The following is a 12425-nucleotide window of genomic DNA, read 5'->3' on the forward strand; positions in this document are numbered from 1 at the left end:
TGAGCCACATCTTCTTTTTGCAGACCGTGGTTCTTGCAAAAGACACAGCATATCGATTCACAAGTCTTTGCTCTATGTCCGGGATCACCACATTGTAACACAAAGTGCTTCTATCCTGCCCCTTGCAAGCCTCCGCTATATATCTGTATGCCCAGCAGTTAAAACAGCGGATTGGAACTGCCTTATTCTGCAATTAATCTTCACTATCTAAATTTTTCCCCAATGGAGAAGTTGACTCGCTGTTTTCTCAGAGACAGTGGTACCGGCCAATTTTTGTCGACAGACATAATAATAATAATCGTTGACGCAATAATCCATATTGGATCAGGGCCTTAAAGTGTATTAGAGCACTTCATTCAAAACCTTAACGGTAGACTATAGTACAGTAGCAGGCAATGTGGTCAGCATTGCGCTCGCCCGAGATTATTACCCTGATTTGACTTAAGTACTCATTCACAGCTGAATCGACTGGTATCCGACGTCAAATCACGATTCAAATCCCACTGCCACCAATGAGATTTAAACCGTGACCTTCCGTACGATAGCCTTGTGCCCTAACCACTCAGCCATCTGGACAGCCAGACAGACAGTCGACAGACATAACTCCCAAAAAACCCATTTTGCTTTATGGGAACCTCTAGGCTCTAAGAATTTGCCAACAATGACGAGGTGGTGGAAGTTGCAGAAATCCTTAAAGCTCCCACCATCATCGTCACGGTCGTTTTGCCAGAGCCAACGTTAGCATTTAGATCACCCAACACGGCCTCAATGTCACCTTTAGCGAGTCCTCCTGAATTGCATGCAATTGCTCGTAGAAGGCATCCTTCTCCACTATACCGGAAATCTCCGTTGGTGCATAGCACTGTACAATTGTGATGCTGCTTAACCTACACCGGAATCTTACGTCCAGCAGCCTGTCAGAAACCGGCTCAAAAGTCGAGAGAGCGCGCCCTTCGGTAGCCATCAGTAACAATCCGACATCGGATTCGTGTTTGCTACCACTTGGCTTTGTAGGGTACAAAAGCACGTTGCCACAAAAGAGGAAGGAGTAATCTCAAAAGTCGAACCATCTTGCTTAACTTAGACCCAGAATTTCCAGTTTATATCGTTGAAATTCTCGTTCAAGTTGGAGAAAGCAAGCATTCTTGGGACCCTCGATACTGTTTTCGACGACTGTGTTCCAGGAACTGGTCCGTATTCGATAGCTAAGGATTGGCAGCAGGAAAGTTCTACAATTTTCAGAGAGAGGGAGAGATTCATATCCCTTTTAGTTACCTTTTACGACAAGCAACGACGGAGATGAGCAGACTCTGAGTGTAAACTGATGCAGAAGCAACATTATCAGGCTTCTGGTAAAGGCCCTTTACTTTCCCCATTATTTCAGCTTCTTAGAGAAATGTCCGTTGGTCTTCCGAAAGTTAGATAGTGGGGTTCAACCATTCGCATTCATTTATCTCAGCCGCTTTCTTTTATAGTTGCATTTTGCAAAAAAATCGAGTGTCTCCTAAAGCTCCGCAACGCTCATTATGACCATTACGTTTTATTCAATATCTCGCTTTTCTTAAAAGAACTCATTACCAAATGAGATGAATGGCCTCTGGTGTTGTGTCTTTTCACTATTTGTGTCACATGATTATATCACCTTGACTGGTTCCCATTAGATTCGTCGTTTTTCACCAAACATCTCAACATTGAATGTATGAATTTCTTACTGGAAGCCTCCTAGATGTACCGCTATTCCCTCTTCCTACCTTACCGTAACATTTGGCTGGGCAAACCCCATACTTGGTATTGATGCATTTGTTTGTTTGCAGATTAACGAAAAGATACAATTCCCGGAGGAAGTTCCTGAAGTTCTGAACCAGAAAATGCGTTTATTTTCTTTGTTAAAGTAGGACTATTTTGGATGATCTTTCCATACCCTTTTCGATTCTCGTTTAAGAGATTAGCAGCAGCAAAGCATCTTTTCAGGAACCTCAACTCTTTACAGGTAAAAACTACTTACCAGCCCTATCAGTGCTAAAAATTTCTTCGCTTTTCGTGGTTTTCACAATGTCACGGCGGGGACCATTTTTCTGTTAGGAGCAAATTACTAGACTCCGACTCCGCAGTAAATTACTAGACTCCGGCTTTCTACTGTCCTTTAGTTAAATAAGATGTCTAGTTGATCCGAATTAAATCTTCTCTCTTCATCTTTATTAGAAGATTTATTAACTCTGAGCGTGTATGTTAATAGATCGCTCTTATCCATTAAAATCCCTTTTCGACTCTGGCTCTCTTCCCTCCCGATGCGTTACCTCCTTCCAAAATCCTTGATTAGCTGTGGAAACCTATCTCAACTCAACTCCTATTCTCGTGAAAAATTTAATTACGTTGTCAACAAACGAGTTAAATCACGAGACACATATCACAAAAAGTGAAACGGCCAAGAGAAGATACGGACGCGAATTAAACGAGTGATAAATGTTTGTCACTCGTTCATTTTCCGAATGTTGCAAAAAACCATGTCCTTACTGAGGATTTCCCTGAATAAACCGTCCGTAGCTCATCCGTACGAAACTCTTTCCATGTGATTTATATGTAGCAGCCACTTTCCATAGAAATGGGTTATTTGGTGTTCGCTTCCACTAATGGTGTGCTCGTATCCTTGACACAAGCTGGGAGCATGCACAGGAGCATTTGTATGCCAGTAGTATTCGCGGAAAGCATTCCACTTGGCCAGAAGAAAAGATATAATGACGATTTGACCATATGGTACTCGGGAATACAAGTGCAGGAAACGATGGTACTGCCGTCAACATGGTCCAGAATAGGATGAATAACTGACGCTTTATGCAACACTTAAATGCGCCAACTGGAGGATTTAGTGATAAAAGATTTTTAATGGGCGTCTACATAATATATAATCATGGAACACTCGTACGTTTGAGATAAAGTGGTCACATGTTGTTAAAAGTGCTCGAAATGCTCGCTTGCTCTGCGATAATCCTTATAAGCTGCAGGATGTAGCGGAATTACAAAGTGCAGCGCATTATTTATCTGCAGAGCGAAAAAATCCTTAAAATTGTTGGGTTTACCAAAATTTAGAAGAATCTAATTCTATTATAAGAAAATACCATTCAAAATTTCAAGAATAAGGAGCTTCATATGCTTTAAATCCCGAGTGGTCCTAAGCTAGCGTCAAGATATCGTTGAGAACAGGATACATTCCACATTTCATAATTGTAAAAATTTTTAGAATGGAGTTACGAAGATGGAATGAGTAACCTAATATGTGCTGTCAGATGTATGACTGTGCAGAAATTAGTGCCCGATTTGATAAGGATTCCTTCAATTCACTTTTCCTAGATCAGCGAAAGGCCATTTAGCCGATTTGGACCTAGCCGACTAGACCAACGAACTTCAATGGACTAACGTATCTTCTACGCAACAGACCAAGCTGAGAGGAGCAAAGAGGAGGAAAATATTAACATCGCCTAGTACGCAGGAACTCGGAGCTAGCCAAATCAACAGAAAGCAAATATTACAATTTATTCCGCAAAACAAAAGATGCTGATCAAAAAAAGCCTGAGCATGTATTCTAGACAGAGAAGACCCGAGTTCCAACGCCTTACCCTGGAACATTTATGTCTTCTCGGCTTATCTGACTCATGACACATCGGCACCACAGGGTGCATCAAGGAGAGCCAACTCCTGGTTATTCTGTGATGCCAGTGCTAGGCACACACTTCGGAGCAGTTCGAGAATCAACGAAAGAGTCTCTTTTCAGCTTTACTATTAACACAAACCTACCGGCGTGTAACCGTTGGGATGAAGTCCTTATTATTACCCTACTAACAATGGGGCATCCATACCAACAATTTGGTGAGCATCACTAAGATTCTGACCAAGAAACATAGGAACCCATCTTTTCTTAAAAAGTCAGAAGCTCCTGGTTCTCGCGTGTGTATGCCTAGACAGCATAATACTAGTCATGCTCCAAAAACAACACAAAAGGGATATGTTGTGGTTTATAGGAGCTGTATGTACCACACTCGAAGAGATACGCGTCGTGGTTTTCATATGGAAAGCGGGAAGGCGCGGCCATGAGTCTGTGAAGTACTTTCGGGCAAGCAGCCTTGCTACCTTCATAATTCTAAAGCGCGCTTTGAAAATTCTCTTGAAATTTCAATACGCCTATCTGGTGCTCTAATGGGGCGGTGAGGAAGCCGGGGCAGTAACCTTGTCGACCAAACCAAAACCAAGTTGCCAAGAAGAACCAAGAAACGTTGTAAGCACTTTGATTTGCTGGCTGTGATGCAGTAGGCGAATGCTCCTATTAGGGCGCTATTGCTATTAGGGATAGCCCCTGAATTCGCATGTCTCAGGAGAATTCCCAGTTTCATTTGTGTTCAGCTCGGTTATGGCGGTTGGTATGCTAGTGGGAATTTCAGGGGGAGTGTGGTTGGATTCAAGCAAACAGAGACCTTCAGTTTTCGACGTGGTGTTGCGTTTTAATACGAATGCTGTATTCCTTTGTTCTGTACAGGTTTAAGTACATAGATCTTGCATCCACCAGAATGAATAAATTGAGCCATGCACCCAGAATAGACTGGTACCGTGTGCTTGTCTCAGCGGGGCTCTAATTGTGGTCAAAAAATCAATCCGTGTCTTAAAAAGACCATTGGAGTAAGTCTACGAGACAGGTACTGACGTAAAATCATAGAGACAACAGTACGACTACTTCGAGGACAAATCCACAGAGACCGCTCTTCAGGGCACAATTAATATAGTGGTCGTTATACTATAAAGAACGTATCTAAGCTGAATTACTGAATATAGAGGGAACATTCAACAACATGACTATCAAAGCCATGAAGGATGCTTTAACCAAGATAGGATTGAAAAAGAAGATATTCCATCTTATGAAATGGGTGGCATCTGTGCTAAGAACTAGAAGTAACACAACAAGTCGGAAACAGGAAGCTCGTTCAGGTTTGAACGTTTTTGTGGAACTTTTGTGTACCGATATTAGGGTGCAAGCTGGATCCATTTACATATAGTTCGTAGTGTAAGTATGTATGTTGAACATACCCGATCAATTCGATGTGGCACTGGCATTTTATCTCTTAGGGGGTAGTAATTTGGCGCAAAAGCGCGACATTAACCTGCTCATACTTTGTTGATAATAGTGCTATTTCAACCAAACTTTTTAGTTCGATGCTCCGTATTAAAATCTATATCATTGGGTAAGTTTGCAGACCTCGGATGAACTCAAGGATGGTATGCAGTAAATTTTCAAAATGTAATAATATGCTATTGTTAACTTCATGAGAGAGAGCATTTGCATTTGGGAGCCGAGATACCATGTGCATGGAAAACCATAATTTTTTTAGATTTTTCGTGTGGGTAGTTTCCGAGAACGGGTCGCTGAAGTGACCAACTTTTTTCGGACCCCCTCACTTCTCCTCTTTGTAATCAATGTCAAAACCAATACCTTCCCTCAAAAATGACTCAACAATACCTTTCATTGGATACCCCACATGGCTATATTCAGTGAGAAACTTTGCATCCCCTTTTTAGGTGCATGGAGAGCTCCCTTAAGGGGGGAAACCATAATAGGAAACTTTCGTAATTCACTTTTTTATTGCATAGATTGTTAACTTAGCTATCCAGAATACACTGCTAAAATTTAGAAGCAAAATTCGTGGTCCTTTCGATTTTAAAGGCGTAGGACCGAGCGATTGTGAAGTACAGGCTCTAATCCGCCACCTTGAAGGTCACCTTATGTCCTTACGAACTCTTGTAGCGTTGTTTATAAATACTTCGTATCAGAACCTCGTGCGTGTGCATTTATATTTGATATAACTGTATTTTGTGCCTAATTAAGAATTGGAGAACTCTAGTTCCGAACTTTAGCGGAATAGCGTCGCGCTAATCATTAATTTTTGGTTCACATTTTCCAAAGGAACTTTCAAAAGTTGCTCGGAACATATAATTTGCAAATTTGACTGAATTCCAAATAAATTTCCCACTAAAAAAAGTCTCAAAAAAATTTGACAAAAAGGCCTTCTAATGTGGTTGCCTCCCTTTAGTGCACCGTTCTGCCATGTAATTCACCGCTTGCGTTTTTGGGGTTTGCGTCAATAGGTGTAGTCGTTTCTGAAAAAGTGGGTGTGGCAGACAGACCAAAATGGCTATAGAAAGGATACCCAGAAAATAAAGCCAACAATAAAGAAGTAACAAGGAGTAAAGTTATGATACCGGGGCTTGCAACTACAATACCGGCGGCTTTTGGAACTAAGCAGACGAGCTCTGGGCCGTCCATATCTCTCGACCGCCTCGGTGGTGGACAACTTGGCCAGCGTGTCATCAAATGCTACAAGGGATTTACATTTCGAAAAGGAGGTGTTCAAGCGAAGCAAGATTTTGACAAGAACACCAATAACGAAGGCGAAAAATGATGGGCTAGAAGGATGTCGGTGGCCCACGAAGCCGGTTTCGACGCCCACCGCATTTGTCAAAGAAGGACATCCGCAGGAGATACTCGAAAATCAAGGGATTGACCCATTCAAGAGAAGCTCTTCAATTTTCTGATCTCCACCAATGCCAAAGGTGATAAAAAGTCTGGAAAGCACATTGAATGCTGATCTGGTCAGGACTCATAGAGAACAAAGCCCTGACATGGGGGAACTATCTTTCATGCAGCTTGGAGCAAAAATAGTTGGGCTGCCCGAGTTCATCAAGGACAGGCACACTATGCACCAAGCGATTAAAAATATGGTGGGAGCCATTGGAGTCCGCTATAGTAGGTCGTAGGAGGAAGAGGGAGGAGCACCGAAGTAACATCTGAAACTGACCATCGAAACAGTATCATAAGCGCTCCAAGTGACATCTAAATGTAGTGCCATCGATCTACCACCAAATAAAAGAGTGCGGGAAAAGGATGCTGAACCTCTAGGAAAAAAGGCATATTACCAGTTCTGAAGAAAGGAGCTAAAAGTTCAGAAGGGAGAAAGCCTAAGACTTAGCAAGATCACCAGTAAGCAAAGTGAAACCTAAGGGAATCCAAAATGGTGGATGAACCAAGTTCATCCATAAAAAGGCCAAGGAGAAAGCTACTGAAGCTTTGTACTGATGAAGGGAGTAAGTTGCTCTCGAAATATATATATATATATACACTATAAAATAAAATTGTAGTTTGGAGTAAGTTACTGATCTATCAATTTTTAACCCTACGATAACGAATAACATACCCAAAACAAAGAAGGATATCAACCGCAAAAGCACTAGATAATCAAAACTTCAAGGCGTTCGGTAGAACACCTAACTACTGGTGGAATAGTGAACTGGCCGGTCATTGATCAGCATGCCACCGAACCAGAAGAACGGCCCAAAGAACGCTGGGTAGGAGTGATCAGATGGAAAAAAGGCATGCATACAAGAAAGCTCACAAAAATTGCTAGCTCGCCATCCGCCATCCAGGAATACTTCAAAGAGCTCTGCTCTCAAGCATATGTAAACCTGGGGAGAGCGCCAATATATTGGTGATGGGGTTGCTCAGAGGACGGAGATTTCCGTAGAGCATGTGTCCTACCCTCTGGTTGAAAATCACTATTCAGAGAGCTCTTGCCAATTCCGGCACAGACAAGCCGTTGGAGATCTGCAGCAAAATAGGTGACAATAAACCTCCGAGCCTGGGCGTGGCACCGAATAGGGCCCTTAAGTTCACCAGACATGTCCGCCGAGTTCTACGAAGCGTGCATGTTCGAGCATGGAAGCGGCAGAAGTTGGTACTTTTGCCTAAGGCTGCAAAACTCCAGGTGAACCATCCGCCTATAGACCCATATGTTTTCTAGGCATTATGGGAAAAATGCTGAAGCAGGTAATCTGTAATAGATAGCTCCCAGTTGTTGAGAACCAAGGAAGCCTCTCAGATCGTCAGTATGGGTTCCGTAAAACCAGATCAATCATTGATGCCACCAAATTGGTTACTGGCTTGGCCGAAAATTTCCATTGAGAGAAAGGGCAGTATCAGCAAATATTGCGTGGTACTAACCATGGATATGAAAAATGCATTAAATCCGACCAGATGGAGCCGTATACAGAAGTCCTCGTGACGATTGGTGTTCCCACCTATCTCGCTGCCATTGTGGACAGATATTTGCGAGAACGGACGTTCCGGTATAACACCGATGACGGCCCTCAGGAGAACATTGTCTCCGCGGGGGTCCCACTGGGCTGCGTACTGTGCCCACTACTATGGAACATCATGTACGACAATGTTCTTAATATTCCGGTTCCGGAAGCTGCCACGGAGGTGGGCTACGCCGACGACATCCCGAAGATGCTGTTTTGAATTCAGGCGAAGCAATCAGCGCTGTTAAAGTTTTGTTGGCTAGCGCTGGTGTGGTACTCACGGAGGAAAAGACGAAAACGATCCTAATAATCAAGCGTTGGAATAGAATTGGGAGTCGTATCATGACTTTTAAGCCTGACATCAAATGCTTGGGAACGGTGATAGGTGAAAAACTCAGTTTTAAGTAGCACATGAAGTATGTTTGCGAAAAGGGATCCACAGCCAGTATGGAGGATACTGTCAATACCTCAATAGGTCTAAGGTGGGCACTTCACCTGATTGTTCAAACTGTGGCCCCGGAGGATCCAGTGCACATATCCTTCCAATGCCCAAGGTTCATGGAAGAAAGGATCAACTTAGATGGAACTCTAGGTAAAATGCCATCACCGGAGAATTGGCATGTGATCAGCTCCATGATCGCAACGATTCAAAATAAACTGCGAAAAGCGGGAAAGGCGCAGTTACGATCGCAGCGGGTAAAAGGAAGGAGACCTAGCTAAAGTAAGGTAACTCAGCCCTTTAATGTGGGTAAAAATCCCAGAGACTGGCATGTCCAGGCCAGTGTCTTCTGAAGATTTCCATCTCCTTAAGAAAAGACAGAGATACAGATTTTGTTGGTTTGGTTTGTTGGTTTTGTTTTCAATAAAACCTTAAAAAGGGAATTAAAGATAATTACATAATTACCACAAAGGCAAGAATACTCCAATCCCTCCTTCCACGGTTAAATGGGCAACGTAAAGTATCTGGTTGTAAATACGGATCCTAAGTTTAATGGGAGACCAAACATAAGATCGAGGGTCATAAGCCTGTATAACCTTCTATGCCAGTAAGAAAACCTTCGTGAAAAAATGGCCGCCTCTGCCGAGAAAAGTCCTGTGGATGGTCATAACCATGATGCATCCCATCCTAGCGAACGGTTTTACTGTGTGTAACTAGGGCTCTGCAGTACTGACCAGAAGATGGCCTTGATGCGCGGCTACGACTCCTCCCCCTCCCCCTAGACTTTCATACAAAATACGCTATATCGGGCATTGCGACCAAGCTCCATGAGTCTGGAAGATGAGCAGTAGTAGTAATAATTTCTTCGATGAATACGATATGAATCCTGAGCACTCCACTACTCCACGCACAAGAGAGGGGGTTGAAGCGAAATTGCACCGTCTGCTTTCCAAGATAGTGGAAGATTGGCAATTTGTTGCGGGTTATGACATCAAGTTTTTTATGGATGGATTAAGGATGGTTTTGCTAGGTCATAGCAGGAGTATTCTCAGATATGCGCACTATAGACGAGCCGCATGGTCTTTTAAGATATGCCACTGTATTCCAAGCGGAGATTCAGACGACAATGGAAGCAAGTCGATACTGGGGCATGATCCGATTCGCAAGCATAACATAGTCATTCTAATCAATAGCCTTACACTCACTGGCGGCATCCCGGCAGTTGGTGGGACAATGCAAAGACGCTCTGAACAATTTCGATAAGACGTTCAAAATCATCCTCGTCGAGGTTGCCTTTCATAGGAACATTGAAGGTAAGGAACAGACCGATGGACTAGCGAGGCGGGGATCCGCTTTTAACAGTCTGGCTAGCAAAGAGTGGAATTTATTCTGACTACTTGACAACTGTTGATTTCAGATGACAAAGACCACTTGCGATGAATCAAGGAAGATCTTGCCCTTCTCGAAAAAAAAAAACATTACCACGAGAACTTTTGGACCAAACCGCGGTATGAATGCTACCCTATAGGAGGTCATGCCGCTAAACTAGATATACCTTACGATTCGATTTATCGAGAGACCGTCAAGCACTTCCTTTGTAATTGCCCCAGCTCTGGATAGAGCCAGGCTACTTACACGAAATAAAAAATTCTTTGGCGATTTAAAAGACATTTCTGATTATAGGATGAGACAGCTGCTATACTTCGTCAAGACTGTGAGCTGGCTCTGAAGATCTGAGCCGGTTAAGTTCTGCTCCCCTTGCCATTTCCACAGCAGTTATGGTCTTAGAAGTCTGTGGCATCAAAACGGTGCACTATAGTCTTAGTTAGGCTAGGCTAGAGTTCCCGGTACTGGAACGATGAGAACTACGTGATCGGTGACACTTGTCCTCCGCATGTCTGACTACTTTTCCCTTCGAAATCAAATGGAAAACGCAGATGGACTAGATAGCAGTAGAGCTTTTTTTGAATTTTCTGAAGCCTGCAGAACGGATGATTTCCACACTCATCTCTGGGAAAATGTACTCTATGGTAATCACTACAGAGGCCACAGCTTCTTTGGTCTTATTTTCAACAAAATGTTAGTTAGAAATAGATAATCAGGCTTATAGTTTCTTGTGGAAGGCCCGGAAATATAAAATGGCTGGCACTTCAGATAATTTTCGACCATACTCCAAGCAGAGAGATATCCATACACATGCCATTCTAATGGTTACAGAAAAATATATATTGCATCAATCGACTGTTTTGCCCTGACGGTACTACGTGGAAACCCAATGTCAGATCAAATGCTATGAAACTGGTGGTAGTTGCTGCCAAAATTAATCGACCAAATTCAGCAATCCTGATCTTTTGCCCAGGAGAAAGAACATGATTGACTATAAAGAGACTGACAAATTGGCCCGCCAAGGAGTTGGTGATCACAACTAACTTTTTATGTAATTCTCTTCTTGGTCTACAGAACAAGGTCCCTAAGAATTATGCAGCTGAGGGAGAAGACTTAAGCTCCTGCCAGGAAACGAACATGTTTATAAGGTAGCCTAAGGCACGAGGACTGAGGAGGAGTTGAGGAGGTGAGCTCCTTGAAATACCGGACTGACAAGTCAACCAATGTGATAAAGCAAGTGAAATGCAAGACTCTTACATACAGGGGCACTTCATGTACAAACATTGTAGTCCTTTTAAGGACATGCTTCTCAATCTAGTATTTCGGCTGGGAGTTTTCCAGTAACAAAATAACTTGTTAAACACTCCAGTATAGCCTCAACTTCTTAGGTGCTATCTAGTATGATCACCGCAGTGTATAGCTGTTTGAAAAACAGATTCGGAAGAATGGAAGGGTGTATTTCTAAAAGGACCTTTTTTCGCGACTAATTCTTCGTCACCGGTTGTTAAGAACAGTCGCAACAACTCGGTTAATCCAACTGTATCGCGCAGGAATTTCCAACAAGAATTCCCGCTAATTTGTGATGCAACCCTTATTTATTAATGCAAAAGTACATAAGTAAGGAATCAATAGATATAAAATAACGAGTGGAATCCTTCCACTTAAAATACATTCAAGGTACTTGATAAATAGCCAATTAATTGTAGGCACCATGGGAGTTATGAGTCTGTTTGATATTTGAAATGCTCGTTGCAACATGACCCTTGACTGCCACAGGAGCAACGTGCGCAACAGGAACAACATGAGCCACGGGGGCAATATGAGTAACAGGATGTGCTATGGCAATAGGAGATATATGCTGCGTGACAACAGGAGCGACATGGTGTGCATAGGCTACGGGAGCGACATGATGGCCCACAGCGATGGATGCAACTCCAAGGGCTTTTCCGGTTGGATGCTTGCTCTCCCCACGTTCAACATACGCCTGGAAGCCACCATGATGGTCGGATGAATACTTCACAGTACGTTTCTGTCCATCTGGCTCGATTAGAGAATATTCACCTTCAACCACGTCTCCTTTTCGTGATTCATGTTGATCCTTGATGTCCCCTGTGTGGTCGTCATGCACGGAATATGCGAATTCATAATGGGCGTCGTCGTGATGAACGTCTTCGGTAAGAATAGGAATGGCTTGACAGAGGCCGATAAGCAGGGCTAGAAGTGCAAACTGAGCCGGAAAATAAAGGAAAATTAAGAAAGGATCTTTTTTGACATCAAGTGCATTGAATGATATAAAAGAATGAAAATCAATTTCCAGGTCCTGTCATAAATACCTTAGATAGCATCTTTCCAGGACTTCAGACAGCTCTTATTTACTCCCTGATTAGTGTGCTCTCCTCTCGAAGAACTAGAATGATACTTTTTGGCGTGACAGCCACCGCTTTTATATATTTTCAGTTTTTGAAATTTCAGATCGAGATAA

General features: G+C 42.8%; 1 protein-coding gene across 1 annotated transcript; it reads right to left on the reverse strand.

Moving 5' to 3' along the window:
- Positions 1-11516: 11516 nt before the first annotated feature.
- On the reverse strand, positions 11517-12425 carry LOC119655052 (pupal cuticle protein Edg-84A-like). The gene is made up of 2 exons (XM_038060738.1): positions 12277-12425; positions 11517-12170 (listed from the first exon to the last, which is right to left on the reverse strand). The coding sequence occupies exons 1-2, from the start codon at positions 12286-12288 to the stop codon at positions 11640-11642; spliced, it is 543 nt and encodes a 180-aa protein (XP_037916666.1). The 5' UTR covers positions 12289-12425; the 3' UTR covers positions 11517-11639.

Source organism: Hermetia illucens, chromosome 4, assembly GCF_905115235.1.
Source record: "Hermetia illucens chromosome 4, iHerIll2.2.curated.20191125, whole genome shotgun sequence".
NCBI classification, from domain to species: Eukaryota; Metazoa; Arthropoda; class Insecta; order Diptera; family Stratiomyidae; genus Hermetia; species Hermetia illucens.